Source organism: Onychostruthus taczanowskii, unplaced genomic scaffold (assembly GCF_017590055.1).
Source record: "Onychostruthus taczanowskii isolate IOZ18803 unplaced genomic scaffold, ASM1759005v1 scaffold9, whole genome shotgun sequence".
Lineage (NCBI taxonomy): Eukaryota > Metazoa > Chordata > Aves > Passeriformes > Passeridae > Onychostruthus > Onychostruthus taczanowskii.
The window spans coordinates 15,329,652-15,347,649 of NW_024506993.1; the positions used below are offsets into that span (position 1 = coordinate 15,329,652).

General features: G+C 43.8%; 1 protein-coding gene across 2 annotated transcripts in view; it reads right to left on the minus strand.

The window, feature by feature from the left end:
- Nucleotides 1–17,998, minus strand: part of SFMBT1 (Scm like with four mbt domains 1) — a 72,493-nt gene that overhangs the window by 31,136 nt on the left and 23,359 nt on the right. For both annotated transcript variants that reach the window (XM_041426035.1, XM_041426038.1), the window contains exon 2: nucleotides 4,414–4,573. In XM_041426035.1, coding sequence (XP_041281969.1) covers nucleotides 4,414–4,441 — 28 coding nt within the window. In that variant the 5' untranslated portion in view covers nucleotides 4,442–4,573. The remainder of the gene's footprint in view (nucleotides 1–4,413; nucleotides 4,574–17,998) is intronic.

The window sequence follows — 17,998 nt, forward strand, 5'->3', positions numbered from 1 at the left end:
TTATATGACCATAAAACCGCCGAAGTTCACAGCTCCTGAATCAAAAGGGAGCAAAGACCAGCTCTGGTCAGTCAGACCCAGGAGCGAATTCTCATTTTGCTCCCACCCAAGGAAAACCATCTCATCCTTCACATCAAAAACCGCCCTGCAGCAAGAACGCCGGTTCCCCGTAGCCCCGAAGAGCAGGTCCTGCCTGGGCAGCACCCACGGTGCTGCTGGAAGGGAAGCAGAGCGGGGAGAGGCGCTCGGAGGCAGCAGCTGCCCGGCAGAGCCGCGGGGAGCCGCGGCCCCGCACAGCGCGTCCCCAGCCCCGTTATCATCAGATAACCGCCGAGGGGCAGTTAAGCTCCTTAAATGAGCCACAGGTCACTTCACACACTGAAAGGGTCAATTAGTAACTTCTGTTGCCACTTAATTGCTACAAGGAGCTGCCAGGAAAGCCGGCTCGGCCGAGGGCGGCCATCGGCCCGCGCGGCTCCGGCCGCCGCTCCCCGGCGGGCCCTGCAGCCCGGCCCACACGAGAGCGGCCCTCGTCCCGGCCGTGGTGAGCCGGGCTCGGCTCGCTCCGTGCTGCACAGCACCCACCCGTCACCAGCACAGACAAATGCTCACTTAGAAACCCGTTTTGCGTAGGAAAAACAAATAAAACCCCCAACAAATCAAAGCAAACCCAACCCAACCAACTCAAAAAACAAAACCATCTCCGCCCCCCAACCCCCCCAAAAAACCCCAACAAAACACAAATCCCTATCCAGCACTCATGGCAAATTTAACACTCTAACTATTTTCTTTTAGGGAGTTTCCTTCAGTTCAGAGGGATTTTTAAAAACTTAGGCAAAAAGCACCCACAACTTTTTCTAAACTTCATTCATTCACAATAGCTGAACGACTATTTTCTTTTAGGTAGTTTCCTTCAGTCCAGAGGGATTTTTAAAACTTAGGCAAAAAGCACCCACAACTTTTTCTAAAGTTCATTCATTCACAATAGCTGAACCCAGCTTGCATTCACATTTCACCGAGGTTTTAAGGTTTTACAGCTGAGGTGATTCAGCCTCTCACTTCCACCACTGAGCACAGAGCTGGGGAATTTTCCTCCCTTTCGGAGGCTGCCCCAGCTGAGGTTTGTGTTCAGCCATGGTTGGAACCATCCTGTTTGCTGCTTCTCACAAACCTGCCACAGCACCCCAGGTTATTTAGCACAGCTCCTTGTGGAGCAATGTGGAGCAGGAAAAGCTCACAGAATAAAGCTCCAAGTAAAAATGCTGTATAAGGATTCACAGTGAGAGCAATAAATTAGCTTTTGAATTGTGGCATGTGGTAGGACTACATAAACAAAGAAAACCCCCTGAAATAAGTCTCTCTTTTTCAACATCTGAATGCAGAAGCACTCCAAAGGTGCAGCAAAAGACCATCTCTCTGGTAAGGCTTTCAGAGTCAGAATCCAATCACTTTTCTGGTTTTATTGGCAGGACAGCGGCAGCAGAGCAGGCCCTGTTTAAATCAAGCCTTTGAAGTGTTTTGCTGGTATTTTTTGCAAGACCCCATTGCACAGCTCTATCCTCACAGGTTGGCAGATCCCTGGAGACTCAGGACCAGTTTAATGAAGCCACATTCCTGAGGGGTCATAAGTCTGCATTAAACACCCTGATCAGTCTGAGTTCAGAATGTTCAATAAAACCTCAGACATTTACAGCAGAGGTTCTTGCTACTGTGAGAAAACTTGCAAATCAGTGTGACAGATGACAACAGGCAAAACCATATTTAATGCATTTGATTCCAAAGCACAAGTTATTCATCTAATTCTGCATGGGTGTACATATTTATGCTCTCTCTCCCCATATCCTTAATTGCTACAAGCCCTAAATAAATTCAGCTTTCTACTATGTTGAGACTTATTTCTCTGTATTAGACAGGATGACTGAACAGCACACTAGCCCAGAGGCAAAGCACAACTTTGGCAAAGGCAGGGGAAGAAACCTGACACAATTCTCATCTCTCTGGCCTTGCCATGCAACCAGTTTGTGTCAAAGAACTTTCAAATCAAACTAACATATTCCTTATTAAAATCCAAGAAGTGTCCTGCAGAGGCTCCGTAGAGAATATTCATCCACTTTGGAGGTAAGAAAATTCTCTATATGAATATCAGCAGTTTCCTAGGCAGGTGCATCACTTCCCATTTGTCACTATTTCAACTGGCCTTAGTGGGAGCACTCACTCGTTCTGAATTTTATCACAAATTACATCCTGCTGCTCTCTGATACATACAGGTAGAGAAAGACTATGGAATTATACCATTTGGACTGGAGAATGTAGTGAAATATTAAGCAAGTTAGCCCTTAAAAATATCTGAAATGGAAACAGCCTACACTAGGCTGTTCTCATCTTTGGATTTGAGCTAAATTCTCACTGCAAATAACTTTCATGCATTTTTAATGTGATTTACTTGAAGACTGTCACATTGGACATTTAAGCACATCACAACTGAAGGTCTTGTAGACTTCAGTAAGGCTAACCCAAAGGTTTCTCACCCTGAAATGTAGATATAGTTCAATCTGATTTTAATAACAGTTAATCTTTTTCATCTCTACCAGCTAAGAGGCCATGAATAAATAAAGACAGGTTGGAATTTCAGAAGTTGAAAAAGACTGTGACAAGAATAAAAGTTGTCTTTTCCTCTCACAGTACAGTGGAACATCACAACCAACAACCCTGAGCTTTGTCTGGGTTCTTGGAGCCAGAGAGGCTGGATGTAAAACCAGAAAAACAGAGGAGAATCTCCAAAAGCTGCGGCAAATTATCAAGTGGAAGAAAATTACACCAGTCAAAGAATATGAAGGCAATGTTCCAGCAGTGGTTTGGACTGGTGTAACTCAAAAGCACTTCAGAAAACAATATTAGAGGGCACAACAAAACCACTGTGCTTATGCTCACACAGGTATTTGCTGGGAGCTATCTCTGAATGCAAGTAAAGCTCTCATCATTTATTGTTTGCTCTTCACAGCCTCCTGTACTCAAACCTGGCACAAAAGGATGCTCAGGGAAATAGCTGCTGAGTAATTTCAAGCCAGTATCCAACTTTTCCTCAGCTATTCAAAAGCACACAGTGAGAGAGGACTCTGTGACCTGCTACTTTTTGAGGAAGATGGAAAAATGTCAATATAGGTTTTGAGATTGAGAGATGTGCTATCACAGCCTGTGGACACACCACACTGTATGTGACCATGTAAACAACTCCTCACTCTTCTGCTCCCTTCCTTACACTCTGTGACAGAAGCCTGCAGTTTCCACTAGGCAAGGAAAAAGTATTTGCATGTGCCAGGAGAAATTCTACATCCACACCCATGATGCCTTTTCTGGACTATTTGAGGATATAACATTGACAACAACTCAATTGACTTGCTGTAATTAATAATCAAAAAGCACATTTCAGCATCATAAAGCAGATGATACCATTCTCCTAAAAAGCACTATAAATTAAAATTATGTTTAACATTTCTTCAGCAACACTGACAACAATTAGATTTCCATAAAGTAAAGGTAGAAAAATTACCAGTAGTGAATTATCCTATGAGAAGAGCAGCTTGTTGGACAAAGTACCAAAGGAAAGTAATACTCAGATAAAATCTTGATCCAGTTGTTTACACTGATAATTACAAAATAAAATTTGCTTTATATACACTGTGATAGGTAGGGACCTCCTCAAAGAAAAGGGACAAGCCATGGCAGGCAAGACAGAGCAAATAGATGGTCCCTACCCCCACACTTCCAGAACTGTTTCAGAAAGCTGTTAGTATTCCCAGCCATCCCACACTAACACTCTTCCTGGCCTGGTGTTCCAAAGTGATCCAAAACCTGAGCTGATTTCTCATAATACACCACGCTGCAGGAGGTCAGGGACTGATATCACAAGCCTATCAAAGAGGACACACCAAGTTACTTCAGAAAAACAGGACAGATTACAGTGGCAGCAAACAGCTTCAGTTATCTGACTTTTCCAACCAGCAGCAAAAGCTTGCCAAAATATTAAGAAGAAGATGAAGACAAGGACAGAACTAGGTATTAACCACTCTGAAAGATAAATGCCTTAAAATAATTAAGTGTTAACACCACCTTTTCATAAGCCCATCTCATAGTGGTACCACAGAAAGCAAAGTCGCAGCTTCTTGCAAACACATCCACCAAGGTGGGCCAGATTTTGTTTCCCTTTAAGCCAGTGCTACACCCTGCTCTGACACAGAACAGTAACAAACACAGCCATGCCAGCCCCACAGCCACAACACAAGCCAGAATCTGTGAAACTGGAGCTTCTCCCTGTGAGCAGCACCAGGCACACGCACTGTGGGACACTCACTTTCCTCCCACGTTGCCAGTGTTTTTAGAGAAGCTGGCCAGGGAGCTGTGCTGGACTGTTACCTGCATCATACTGCTGTTCTCCATTCATCTCCACAGGAGCCCAGGGCTGTTCCCAGCAGCCAGAAGCAGGGGGTCCGAGGCTGTCACTGTTTGGTGGTCATGAGTCACCTCCCGCCTTCCACAGCAGCCGGGACATTCAGGAGGGGATCCTGGAAAACACCTGAAAGGAACAACTGGTAAGGAAATCTTCATGGGATCTTTTCAGATAGAATCCTAGAGTGGTTTGGGTTGGAAGAGAACTCAAAGATCATCTCGTTCCAACCCCCTGCCACGGGCAGGGACACAGGGACACCACCTTCCACTGCCCCAGGCTGCCCAGGTCCCATCCCACCTGGCCTTGGGCATCCCAGGAATCCAGGGGCAGCTACTGCTGCTCTGGGCAACCCTAGGGCCTCCCTACTCTCACAGGAAACATTTATTCCTAATATCCAATTTACAAACCTATTCCTATTAGCAATTAAATAATTATTTCATTATGAATGTTAGAAAATAAGTAAAAACAGAACTGAAGCAAGCCCACCAGATCATTAGCAAAAAGCAAAGTTGCATAGTAAATAAGAGTCTAGGTAACATGTTTCTAGAAAACAAGTAAAAACAAAACTGAAGCAAGCCCACCAGATCATCAGCAGTGAACCCCAAGTTTTGTTTCTCTACAAAATTCTCCACAAAAGCAAAGTTGCATAGTAAATAAGAGTCTAGGTAACATGTTTCTTTAGAAATAACACACTTTGACTGACATCTTTACATAAATCAAAGAGATGAGTGGTCATAAAACCAAGATTATTGGCTTGAAAATTCTTCTAAGAAAAAGGTAATTTCAAAAACCCTTTGCACTCTTGTTGAATGTCTGCGAAGCACCTGTTTTATTTAAGTGAGATATTTGAAATAATAGAGAGGACTAAAAATCAGGTTCTAAAAAACAGAGGTTGTGCTTCTGAAATGAACACATTTTGAATAACAATGCTTTATAAAAAGGAAGTCCTACACATTTGAAAAGTCTCTGATTTTGAGTTCTGTACAGCTATAGTGTCTATGCAGACTACCTGATAACCCTTAGAGATACACAACACTGGTAGCTTCCTTCAGACACAAATAAATCAGCAAACTTGAATAGACTAAAATATCCAGCAGCAGTGCTCAGTCATGTAGGAAGTTCAAGTACAATCAAAACTACAGCCAACTTAAAAAATTTTCATTACATGTGAAAAAAAATAAAATTGTGAGTAGCAAGAATTATCATTAAGAGCTCCTATTGAATGGCAGCTTAATGCCACAAAAACCTACTGTGTAGAACATACTAATAACTTTTACTCATTACAGCTTCACAGGAATGTGTCTGGATTGGAACCCAGCTGCCAATTTCTGCTATATGCCTATAACCTGCTCCGCTCCAGCTCAGAAAGTCTGTGCTCAGCATGTAACTACAAGGTCACACGTTAACTCCCAAGCCAGCTCTGCCTCTGTGAGAAAGGCACTGAGAAATTAAGCACAGGCTCCACTCTCACTCTCCACTGGTTGCTCACAGTTGTTCCAGGCTCAGAGGACAAAGCAGAGCAGGGTAAGGTAACTCAAGCACACGTTCCCAGACTATCCTCTCCCTACACAGACTGAGCTTCCATCTATTCCATCTTTTATAAAGTGATGCTGGAAGAGGATGTCACTGGCATGATGCTCAGCGCACACAGAAGAACTAACCAACAAAACACTTTCTAATCATTAATCAAAACATGTCTTGGTAACGGCCTATCCCAAGTCTATCAGCTGTCACAGCACTAAGCCAAAACAAAGGCAATGCTGTGAGCAAAGCACATATTCCACAAGTCTGAGGATATGCCACTGCTTTAGAATAGCGTAGCCCTGGCAAAGCATACTCAGAATTAATGGCAATGAAGCTATTTTCCGTTTATGGGATACAGTTCTCAATTAGCTTCTATAACTAAACTATGTGACGCAACTACACTCTTTTTTTTTTCCTTTATGCAACATGAGAACATTTAGGACACTACGCTCCTCACCAAAACCCCAAAACAAACCCACAAAACCAAACCCCAAGCACCAAAGAGGCTGCTGATTTAGAAGATGCCAAACACTGGCAGCTCCTGTTGAAGCTGATTGATATTCTGCCCAAGTCAAGTTGGGTTGTTATTCAGGATTTCATAAGCAATTGTGGTGTTTTATGTACACAAAATGGAGAGCACTTGTAATTAGCACCCACCATGGCTGCTGCTTACAGTCTGGCACCCCAAAGATCATCTTTTGATAAATCTCGAGGGAAGTGGAGCACAAGTGCTGCTGGAACAGAGCTGCTTTGGAAATACTTTGGACTCTTCAGTCTCACTTCTGCATTTCAAATCTCCTTTCAGCACATGAAATATTCAGATGTTAGCAACTGGAGGCAGCATTAAAAACAGTTACAGTTCATTAAAGCCAGATGGCTCACTTGAATATGAAAAGAAATCAAACATAAGTTGGCTGTTGAATTAAAGTAAATCAGCTGGTGTCTGAGGCTTAATATCATTTTAAAACAAAGGCGCACGAGACAATGGGGACAGGAGCCACCCCTCAGGACGGAGCTCCGGCAAGGATCGGGTTTCAGCGAATTCCTCCATGCCCAGGCACCCAGTGAAATCTATTTCAAACCGTGTCCGGCACGGAGCTGCTCCCGGCCGGGCAGGGGGAAGCCCGTCCGAGCCCGGGCAGGGCAGGGCAGGGCTCCTGCAGCCCTCCCAGATCTGCGGCCAGGGCAGCGAGGGTACCTGCCTTTGGTCACTCTGGGGGTGCCAGGAGAGGGGTGAATGTCCTCCAGGCGCCCGTGCCCATTCTCACATTTACCTGGGATTTTTCACCTCGAGAAACAGCAATTATGCCTTTCCTCGGAGGGGAAATGAAACTTTTTGTAACTAATTTTTCTCGAGGACTCACGGTGGGCCCGATCCTGGCGCTGCACAGGACAGGGATCCAAACCACAGGGCACAGACCCCCCCTCAATCCTAATTCCTGATGCTCCCGTAGCTCCAACCTACACTTCATTTGCCTCTGCTTCTATTCTCATATTTCTATGAGAATTCTCATATTTCTATGGCTGCAGAAACCAGCCATCCACACAGCCTCCAAAAAACCCACCACTCCAAGCAGCTTTTTTAGACCCTTTTCCTACTCTAACACCACTACAGTCAGTCATGAATATAGGTCTCAGCCGGCCCTTTTGCGACATGAAGATGAAACAGCAGCTCCAGGGGAAAAGGGGAGCGTGTTGGAATCGAGATTTGTGTGTGACTGGGTACTCCCAGCCACACAGCTTATCAATGCCTGAGCAGAGCTAAGGCAGAAGTGCAGCTGCATGGGGTCCTCTGCCCTGGGAGATAAGCCAGGCTTAAAGCACCAGCCCTCGGGAGAACACATCTGCACCCACTGGGCAGAGTCCACCCAGCCTGACTGAGACTCTGCGACTCCTCACTGACAGAGCCAAGTCAAAAATTGAAAGGACCTTCTTGGATGACAACTTAAGTTGAAGTGTTTTATTTTAAAAAAACTAAATTCTACAGCACAAAAACAATCCAGTGAGATAAACTATGAGGGTAGAAGCCAACTTAATTTTAGGTTCAACTTAGTACTTGATTCATAAACATTTTTGTAAAATGCATTCCAGGTATACTGGCGAGTTTCATATCACTCTTAGTTAAGTGTTTTCAGCACAAAACAAGATATATTGTGCAAATTTCTCAACCAGAACCAAAATCAGCGGTGCTGGAGAAAATTAATTTTCAAGCTATTCAGTGTGAGCTTTATTCACCCTTTTGTAGCAATACTCTCACAGTCACAGAAATCCCCAAACTCCCACACTGGGGTCAGTACAGTTCCTTAAAACAGCCCCAAAATTCTTCTGGGGAAAAATGCCACAGACTCTGGCTAAGCACTGCTGCCAGCTCTGTGGAAGGATACAGCTGATTACCTGCCACAGCAGATCAGCAACCACCTCCATCAGGCACAATGGCAGATTTCTGCCTCCTCTGAACAAAAACCTCACCCTTGAAACCAGGGCTAAAGCAAACAAACATTCAGAAGAGCATCTGTGTAGGTGTAGGAAATCTTTAATACCTGTGAAGGAGCTGTTTAAAATTCCCAGACCAGGTGTCTGCAGGATCACTGCTGCTGCACTTGGAGGAGCAGCTCACCAAACCCACAGAGCTGCAGGATGTGGGAGACTCCAGCACAGGAGTGTTCGAAGCCACCAAGGCTTTGCCCATCTCCTCTCCCCCACCTGAGGGATTTTTAACTCCAGTGACACAATGCAGGAGCAGGGTGGGCACAAACCCAGCCTCTGTCTCAGCCGCCACATGGAACACGACACATGTTTTGTCATTCAACAACCACATCAACTCTTTTGTCAGACAGGACATGAAAAATATTTTCTTGGGAAGCAAAGTATTATTGTACACACTGTGTATCTATGCCCTTCCCTCTTGCTCCATCCTGCTGCCATTCTCCCTGCTGGAGCCCTTGGCAGAGGTCCTAGTTCTCCAAGAAAGGGTCTCCAGTGTCCCATACTTCATGCAAGCTCCTAGCTCTCCAAGCCTTTTAGAGTCAAAATAGGGTTTAAGGCTTTCCTTATAATTTTGTCTTCTCTTCTTTAGTCCCTACCAGCTGGAAGCCTGCATAACATTTTAGGTATTTTCTAACTTTCAGCTGTACAAACAAAATAAGTATTTCACAAGCCTTTCTAGTATCTGACATCCCACAAACAAAAGACAAAGTAGAAGACTTCTTACAATGTCCAATTTATGTTGAAATTTCAAATTTTCAAGCCATTGTAATTGCTATTCTGTGACAAGAAGAAAAAAAAAATCAGTTTTGGTTGTTTCTGAAGGAAAGAAAACTACCTGTCACAGAAGCCTTGGCTCAGCATTGTTAGCACACTCCAAATCTTTCCAAGACCTGCAAGGCCCAGAAAGCAGACTATGGATAGGCAAATTAAAGTTTGATTCCTCTATAACAAAGTAATAAAAATACTACCAGTTTCATTAGTCACAGCTGCTGAAGGAATTCTCCCACCCAATGTGGAGAACAGAAACCTTTGGCTGACTTGCAGTTCTTTAAAGCATTATTTTTACACACCCAAATGAAACAGCTGGTCTGTGAGAAGCAGCTTATTTGCCCGATTCTGTAAGGATTTATCAAAGACAAACAAACCATGAATCACCTTTTATGCAGGTAGAACCACCATCTACCACCAAGGTAGAATATTTCCGTTGTCTTATCTGAACACCAAAATTCTGCTGATACCATTGAACACAAAGATTATATACGTATATAAATGCAAATAGGAGCTATCACCAGAGTTAGATTCATTATTAAAACTTACTGTAATTTCTCTCACACCTGAACTGAAATCTCTACTCACAGACCAGTAGCCCTGACAACTCCCTGCTGCTCCCATTAAATCTGCTTTAGCAGAAGAGAACTCAGGTTCATCCATTCCATTGCAACAGCAACGCTGAGACTCCTCAAAGAGAAGTGCATTTAAAGAGCACACCTTCTGTTCTTACCCTCCCAAAGAAATTCTTATAAGATGTAAAAAGGGTGAAGAACCTGCTGAGGAGGATCCAGGCCATTGCCAACATCAGCAGCCAGGCTTACAGAGTTGTGTGGCTCTGGAACACACCTTCCACATGGAGATAACCATGAGCAAGAACCCTGCAGAGGATGCAAAGCCAGCCTGCACCACTGCACCGCAACAAGAAAGGTATTATATCTATTCCAGGGGTTTATTCAAATAAAAGGCCTGTGTTTGTGACAGCTCCCCTGCGCTGACCCATCAAGGTGGGCAGAACCAGCAGAGGCTGCTCTGTGCACACTGAACCAGCCAACCCCACAGTTATTTACAGGGTTTAACACCGCTGTCCTCCGTGCACAGACCCCTCCAGGACTCAGACTGGTGTCCAAGCACCCCCAGAGCAGCACCCAGCTGTGCCCCTGGACCCTCCTTGCCTGCAGCATGCAGGGACAGAGTGGCTGTGTCATCAGGACAGCAGCAGGGCAGGGCAGGGGGAGGCTGCACCAGGGAACCAGAGCCCCTCATGTCAGGTTAAATGCAGCAAGTGCTGGCATTACACAGTCAAATAAACAGGAACCTCACAGCAGACTGAAAGGACTGCCAGGCTGTAACCTTTCTGCCTTGAACATGTGGAGATGTCTGTGAATGTACCTTTTATTTGCATAAAAATATTTACCAGAGAAAGGAGTATCTATTTGGTCACAAAATGGGACCAGAGCTCCCACCTTTAACTCCATCTTTCATTAGAGTTATTGTACATCACAGAAAAAAACCAACAACCAATAACCTATTGAGCAAAATTTTGCTGATACCATATGTGATGCTTGTCTTTTCCACTTAGATTAGGTCAATTAATGTCTGTTTTCCAACCCTGACCACTGTCTGACGTCCAGTGGCTTCCAGGATTTGACTCAGAGCCTGGATCTGCCTGACCATCCAGGTAACACACCTAGAACTGGGCAGCCTGGTTAATGAATCTTGAAACACACAGGTCCAGCTCAACAAATTACAGGATCTGACTTTACAACCCATGCTGTGCTACCCAGCCAGTAAAGTAATTTCATGGGACCGCAGGTTAAGTCCAGGTGAGAATGTAACAGTCACAGCTCTATTCTCAGCTAATTTAATGCCACTGGACAGAGAGAGCATTGACTTGACAGGGGAATAACACACAATAGGGTGTCCCAAAAAGTTCCCTTATGTTTGTAAATGGCTGCAAATAGGAACTGTTAAATACAGCTTGCCTCTAATGTTTAAGACAGTCGGGAATTCTGTTTCTTTTTTAAATGCAAAATCTTCAGCATTATTCTGCTCTCTTCATCTACTTTCATGGCATGCAGACTACAGGCACGTTGGGGGTTATGGGCCAAATAAAGAAACCACACAGAACAGACTGCTCCGTTTTCATTGTTGACTTTTAAAATTCATGTCCTATTGCATGAATATGACTGTCTGAAGTTACAAGTTGGAAAAGAAGATGAAGAAAAAACGTGAAGTTCCTGCTGCTACAAAGTCCCAGACAACAGCCTGGCAGCTTATCCTCCTTACAACGACAAGCAGCATGAACAAGCAAATATTCTACCAGTAAAATGTAGTATGATTCATGGTGAGATAAAATAGAGTGCTCAGATAGAAAGAAACTGACTTCTACCTCTGGATCTGAATTCCTGGTGCATATAAGTATGGAATCCCATAAAATATAATAACAGGGAAAGGGATGCTGCCTGTGAGGAAGGGATAGGCACAAGTTAATCTGCCAGCAGAGGAAGGAACCTTTCACACTCCCTTTGAGGAGCCTATCCACTACATGAGAGAAAAGCATTTTGAATCAAAAAGTACATTCATTCAGGCAATTAACAAAGATACAAATTAATCTCTAAGTGCCCAAAACATGAGAATTACTGGAGAAACCTCAGAACAGCACATTCATTGAGGCAATTAACAAAGATACCTAAGTGCCCAAAACATGAGAATTACTGGAGAAACCTCAGAACACCAGGTTTGGAAACTAATTTCAATCTACAAAGGGTGTCAGGCCTGCAGACAACATAAGAAGGCCAATGCAGTCCTCACAAAGTTGCAATAAATGGTTCCTAACACTGCCACGAGGTTTGATTTGTTCAAACAAGTCTTTGCTGCCGACTCATATTCTGTGCATGTTTTACAGGAAAATCTTTGAACAAAATCTGAACAGGACACTCAGCTTGACTCAGCACCCAAGACACAGGAAGGGAAAAAAACTCGGCACAATCTCCCAAATCCTTCTTTGAAAATGCACTTCTGTTTCAGAGAGCCAACTAATCGATGTCATCACTGCAGACAATACAACAATTACTGGTGGGGGAAGGAAGGTATCTTGCAAGTAAGACATTTAAGAAAAAATCCATGACATAAAACGCCTTTTGTATGTAAAAGCACACTCCTACTCGTTTCCTTCTTTTGTCACGCCATTGAAATGGCACACGGTACAGAAAAATGCAATATATTACACTCATTTCTCATCCACAAGCTACACTCTGAAAGGGCAACTCTCCCTTGAGTGCCACCACAACCACAGGACAACTCAGATTTGGGTTTAGAAATTGACTCAGTTGCTGAACTTTATATTCCTGTTTTGAAAATACTGGCACTTGTACTAGGGGAAAACAAAGGGAGTTGAATTTCATTTATATTTCTTTGTATACATAGATCATCAGGCCTTCTTCCTTGAACAAACAATCCATTAGTCAAATTGTCAGTGGCAGGTTGGAGTGAAAATTAAGACAGAAAATAACTTATTTCAAAGTTTGCACTTTTGGTATCATATAATTTCAATCTAAGTAATTTAATCTTAAATAATTTCAATTAAAAAGCCCTTAATCACAGCATCTTTATTTGTTTTTATGCCCACTAATGATATTTGAACATAAGGTCTGTACAAACAGATGCAACTGCAAATCAAACTGTCCAAGAGACAGAAAACCTATTTTAACAAGCAGTGGCACTAAAAAACCCCTCCACGATTGCAAATAAAAGCTGCAGAAGCAAATAGGGCACAGTTTTAGCAAAAGCAGTCATCACAACAAATCAAGTCGGATCAAAACAGACTAAGAACTCCTTACAAAGAAATTAACTTACTCCTGAGTGGCCAGCACAGGGCACCGAACAGGCAAACAAACAGGAGAAGCCTGTGGCTGCAGAAGTGCTCTTTGGAAAGTGACATCCGAGGTCATTTCCCTAACAAGGATGCTGTGGTACCTACTAGCAAGAAGATGAGCAGGAAAGGGGACTCTAAAAGGACTAAAAGGTGACAGCCACACCCAACACACACTGACCCCACTCTACAAAGCCACTTCATCATCAAGGCCATCAGCGCTCAGGCCTTGCTTTCAGAAATGCTGAAAAGCAGTTCTTCATTTCAGATGAAACCCAAATAAATGAAACTACAGATTTTGAAGAGTCAGGTCTCCGGGCCTGCCCTGTCATCTTCTTCACAAACCCATGTTTCAGAGTCCAGCATCACTCCAGGACTAGGACTACAGATTTTGAAGAGTCAGGTCTGCGAGCCTGACTTCTTCACATCATCTTCTTCACAAACCCATGTTTCAGAGTCCAGCATCACTCCAGGACTAGTGTGCCTCAGGTTTTTACTATCATAGCTCAATCTTGCTGGTTCATTACTGTGCAAGGCAGGTCCGATGAGCAGAGCAGTCCTGGAACATTCCCAAAGAGCTCTGCAGGCAGCAGGTGCCAGCACCAGCACAGCATCTGCACAGGGACACAGAGAGCCCTGTCATGCCAGCCAGGGGACAAGGAGCGAGGACACCCCTTCCTCCTCCTCCTTGCAGCTCCTGCAGCCTGGGACTGACCCACCCTTCCCAAAGTCCTCTCCCAGCACTGCACAGAAACAGCAGCACAGAAAATTAAACAGCAGCAGGTCTCACTTCTGCAAGGATGATCTCTTCTCCTCCTCCCCAAGAGACCAGCTCAATTCAATGCATGTTACCTACACACCACCCAGATGTTAATCCTTGCCAGGACCACAGTGATTTCCTACTCACATGCACTCCCCAGTTTGAAAGTCAAAACCTGACTGTCAATTATCACCCTAAAATTGAGGGGAAGCCAAAAACAAAACCATTATTCTATCATGCATGGACATCACTGGGGAATGTATCTCAAAGCCTTTGTCCCTCTGTTTGAGTCTCCAAATGTAAATATAAGAACATCTAATTCCATTTTTATTAAATAGAATCACTTTCCATCCCAACCACTGAGAAAAAATTATCACCTCAAGTCAGAAATCCTAGATGAGGCAAAACTCAAGTTTCTACAATGCATATTGAAAGGTCTCATAAAAATCAGTGCTGAGAGCAGGTTATCCTACATCCTACGTTCCATCAGTTGTACAAGAAAAAGCCCTCTGCAGCCTGGGTTCAACAGAACTTTACTTTGATCCCCAACCTGTTTCATAGGTCTCCTGTGCACTCTTGAACACCCCCTGTGCTGTTACCAGGAGGTGCATTCTGACCTGAGCTGCTCCATATCCTCCAAAGATAGCATCACTGATGAGGAAGCCTTGAGTATAATCACTGCAACTAATCTAATCTAAGTTACTTTAGGACTGATAGGACAAGATTCCCCATTGCAGGGCAGAATCTATCACTCCCATGTGAGACATGATAAAACTGCAGAGGAGGCTACATGATTTCCCTGCAGGTGCAGGAAAGCCCATGGCAGAAGCACGAGCAGGAGCAGCCTGAGATGTGCCTGTGCGAGCATCTGGCAGATACTGCTGGGGCTTCAGAGTGTAACAGCAAAAATAAGTGTATTTTCCCTGATGGTGACAAATACGAGTTTACTGACACAGCTCAAATGCTAAAAGCAAAGCCAGTGATACTGAATAACTAGACAGAAATATCTGAATTATTTAGTATACAGTGCAGAAGCACCAAACAAGCCAAAGCATGATCTGACCAAGAAAAGAACAAGGGGAAAAAAAACCCCAACCCAACAGCTATTAGTTTCCTGCTGGAGAGAAGAAACAGCTGACTGCAGGATTAAGACAGCAGCCATGGCAGAGAGGAGGGCGAGACTGCATGGCCAGGGATGGTGACAAGCAGCACTGCTGCTTTTTGATTGCCAAATACTACATTGGCTAAGCTGCAACATGAGATAACATCCCCAGTCATTTTTTTTTCTCTTGGACAATCTTTGTGAAACACTATCTGAAACCCTGAAATATTCCTTGGCTAGTATCAGAAAGGAATGGAAAATCCACATTTCAACCATTCCTTGTAATAATCCTGTAGAGAAAATCCTGACCAACTGATCACAGCTAATATTTCTTCCTCATTTAACTTCCAAAACTCTGTCTCCTGCAAATGACATTTTATTTATAGCAGTGGCATTTGCTGTATAACTGATTGGGGAAGGCTGTAAATGAGCATCATTGCATATATATGGAAAACAATGATAAAGCAGTCATCAAAAAGCTACAGAACATTTAAATATTCAAATAAGGCAATCTGCATAACCCCCCACCTGAATTTTAATTTTACAAAACTTATTTCATACCTTTGTGCCATAGATGATCTGTGCAAGCTACTTCTTTTCCACAGAAAAATGGCACCTTTCCCTTTTAGATATGTCCAAGACATATTAATTTTAATTCTTGGAGTGAAGGATAAAGGAGGCTTTGCCATAGGAGGAGAGGTAATTTTTAAAGTCTAAGTGCTCAAGGCAAGAAGGCAAAGGTGAAGATGCTGATGAGCCCCAGTAAGGTTGCAGTGGCACTGAACTGCATCGAGGCTCCTCACCCGCCAAGCAAAACAAGGTTACAACTTGCAGCTCTATAAAATGGGAGCTATCAAAATAGGAAGGAGAGAAAAAGAGTGCTGTGAGGTAAGGGAGACAGACATCACAGTAAATCACTCTTTACAGAGAAGCAAGGACTTCCGAGGGAAAAAGAGGATCAACTTGGGGGGGACCCCATAAAGAAGCAGCTTTTACCAAGCGTGTCAAAAAGATGTCATGAACTGGAAGGTTAAATTAACATCTGGCAGCTCTGGAGCTGGGATCACTCAGAAAGCACTTAAAAACACACACAAACATAATCACAATGCTCTTGCAGCCTTGCAATGCTGAAGTCAGAACATTCAAAAACTCTACCTTTGCACTTCAGATGATGCAAATGCAACAGGTAAGGGAGATCAGGAGCTTCTCTTATTCAAACCTTACTCTGAAATCTTGAGCGAGGCAGATTTTAAACACTTTTTCTTTCCACGCACTTTTAAACATTATCTTACATGTGTTCACTCATTGGTACCAGTTACTGTTTTTAGCAGTGTGGAGATTCTCTACTGCCTTAGAAACAGCTCTGCTCCATCCTTAGTGCTGCATGGATTATAAAGAGCAAACACCAGAATATTCTTCAGACAACAAGATCACTTTTAGCACCACTCAATTCCCTGACCACAGACACATTAGATCATACATATTTAAAGAAGTATCATGCCTGAAAAACTTAGATTTGATAAGAAAAGCCTCAAGCAGGAAAGGGTGTTAGGCTCTTCCTCCTGGTACACACACAGCTGGGGAGAGAGGGAGCAAGGGAAAGAAGAGGGAAAAGAGGGGGTCAGTAAAAGCAAAAACTGCAGTTTCACTCTCAGGATCAGAGAAACTAAGGGGAAAAAGAAGAGCAAACACCTAGAAAGCAGCCAGTTGCTTCAGAAACAAAATTTCCTTCTTTAAACATTAACCACTCAGTCCAGAGATTTTCATGAAGAAGTTGGGGACCAAGCCCACCAACGCTTCAGCAGAAGACTTGGTAATTTATTTTACTGCTTTCACAAACAAGTGAGCAACAATGAAGAGAGCAAAAATCAAAGTGTTAACAGTAAATGTCCAAATAAGTTCTTGCCTCAACATGTGCTGTGAGAACCTTTGATGTTAAAGAAAGAGGAGGAACCTGAAAGAAGGGGTCCGGCTTTTCTTGAGAATAACAGCTCCTCAGGGCTCAGCCTCAGCATGGAACAAGGAAATGTACTCAAAATGTTTGTTTCCAGACTTCACCACTTACATGTTCTTAAAAGACTTGTGAACATTCTTTGTAACTTGGCTGTAGTTCCACTCATTACTTAAGCAAAATAAGGTTGCACTGCTCTGAAGAAGGTAGTTCCACACCCACTCACTCATCCTACCCCACACTAAACTTTCCACAGGGACAAACTCACAACAAAGCCAAAGAAGAGACCATGTCTAGGCTAAACCTTTATTTATAAGATTTATAAACAACTACTACCCCCTTCATTTTCCTGATCAGGCACAGTATTCAATTCTAACAGCAGAGATGAATGAAGCTTCCAGTCTTCTGTTATTTATAAGCCTGTCAGTGTCCCATCACCCTGGCTGTCACACAGTGTGCTCTGCCTCCACAGGATGATGAAGCACAGGAAATAACCAAGCACAGACCAGAAACTGTGGAGCTCAATTAAGAAAATGTTGACTTTCCAGATTCGCCTGAACTGCCCCAAGGTCTCGAGCAGGCAGCACTGGCAGCATCCAGCTCCAGGTCAGTGACTGTGTTTTTCCTGAGAAGGGATGTGCAGCAGAGCTCAAGCACGAGCTTGTCCTGCAGCCAGGGAGCAGGGCTCACTCAGGTGGCTGCACGGAGCAGCACAGCAGTCTGGCACTGTTCTGTGGCTCTCACATTTTGGAAATCTCCCCAGGCATTGTGCCAGGAGAAGCCATGGGAAGACAGCTCTGTCATCTAGGACTTGGCTGATCAATGCAACCTGGCTTTGGAGCTACACAGCAGCTTTCAGTGAGTTATGGAGTGCAAACCAGGAGTTTGGATCATACTTTCAGGTTACCTGCACTTACAGCAACACCTGATTTCTTTGGATATCAGTCCCAAATAATGTTTGGGAAGCCTTGAAACCCTTTTTCCCCTTCTAGCTGTTTGCTCTCCATGTGTTCCACCCACCAGAGCATCACCCACTCACTCCAGAGGTTCTGTGCTGTGAACAGAAGAGCAGTGCTCCTACAGCT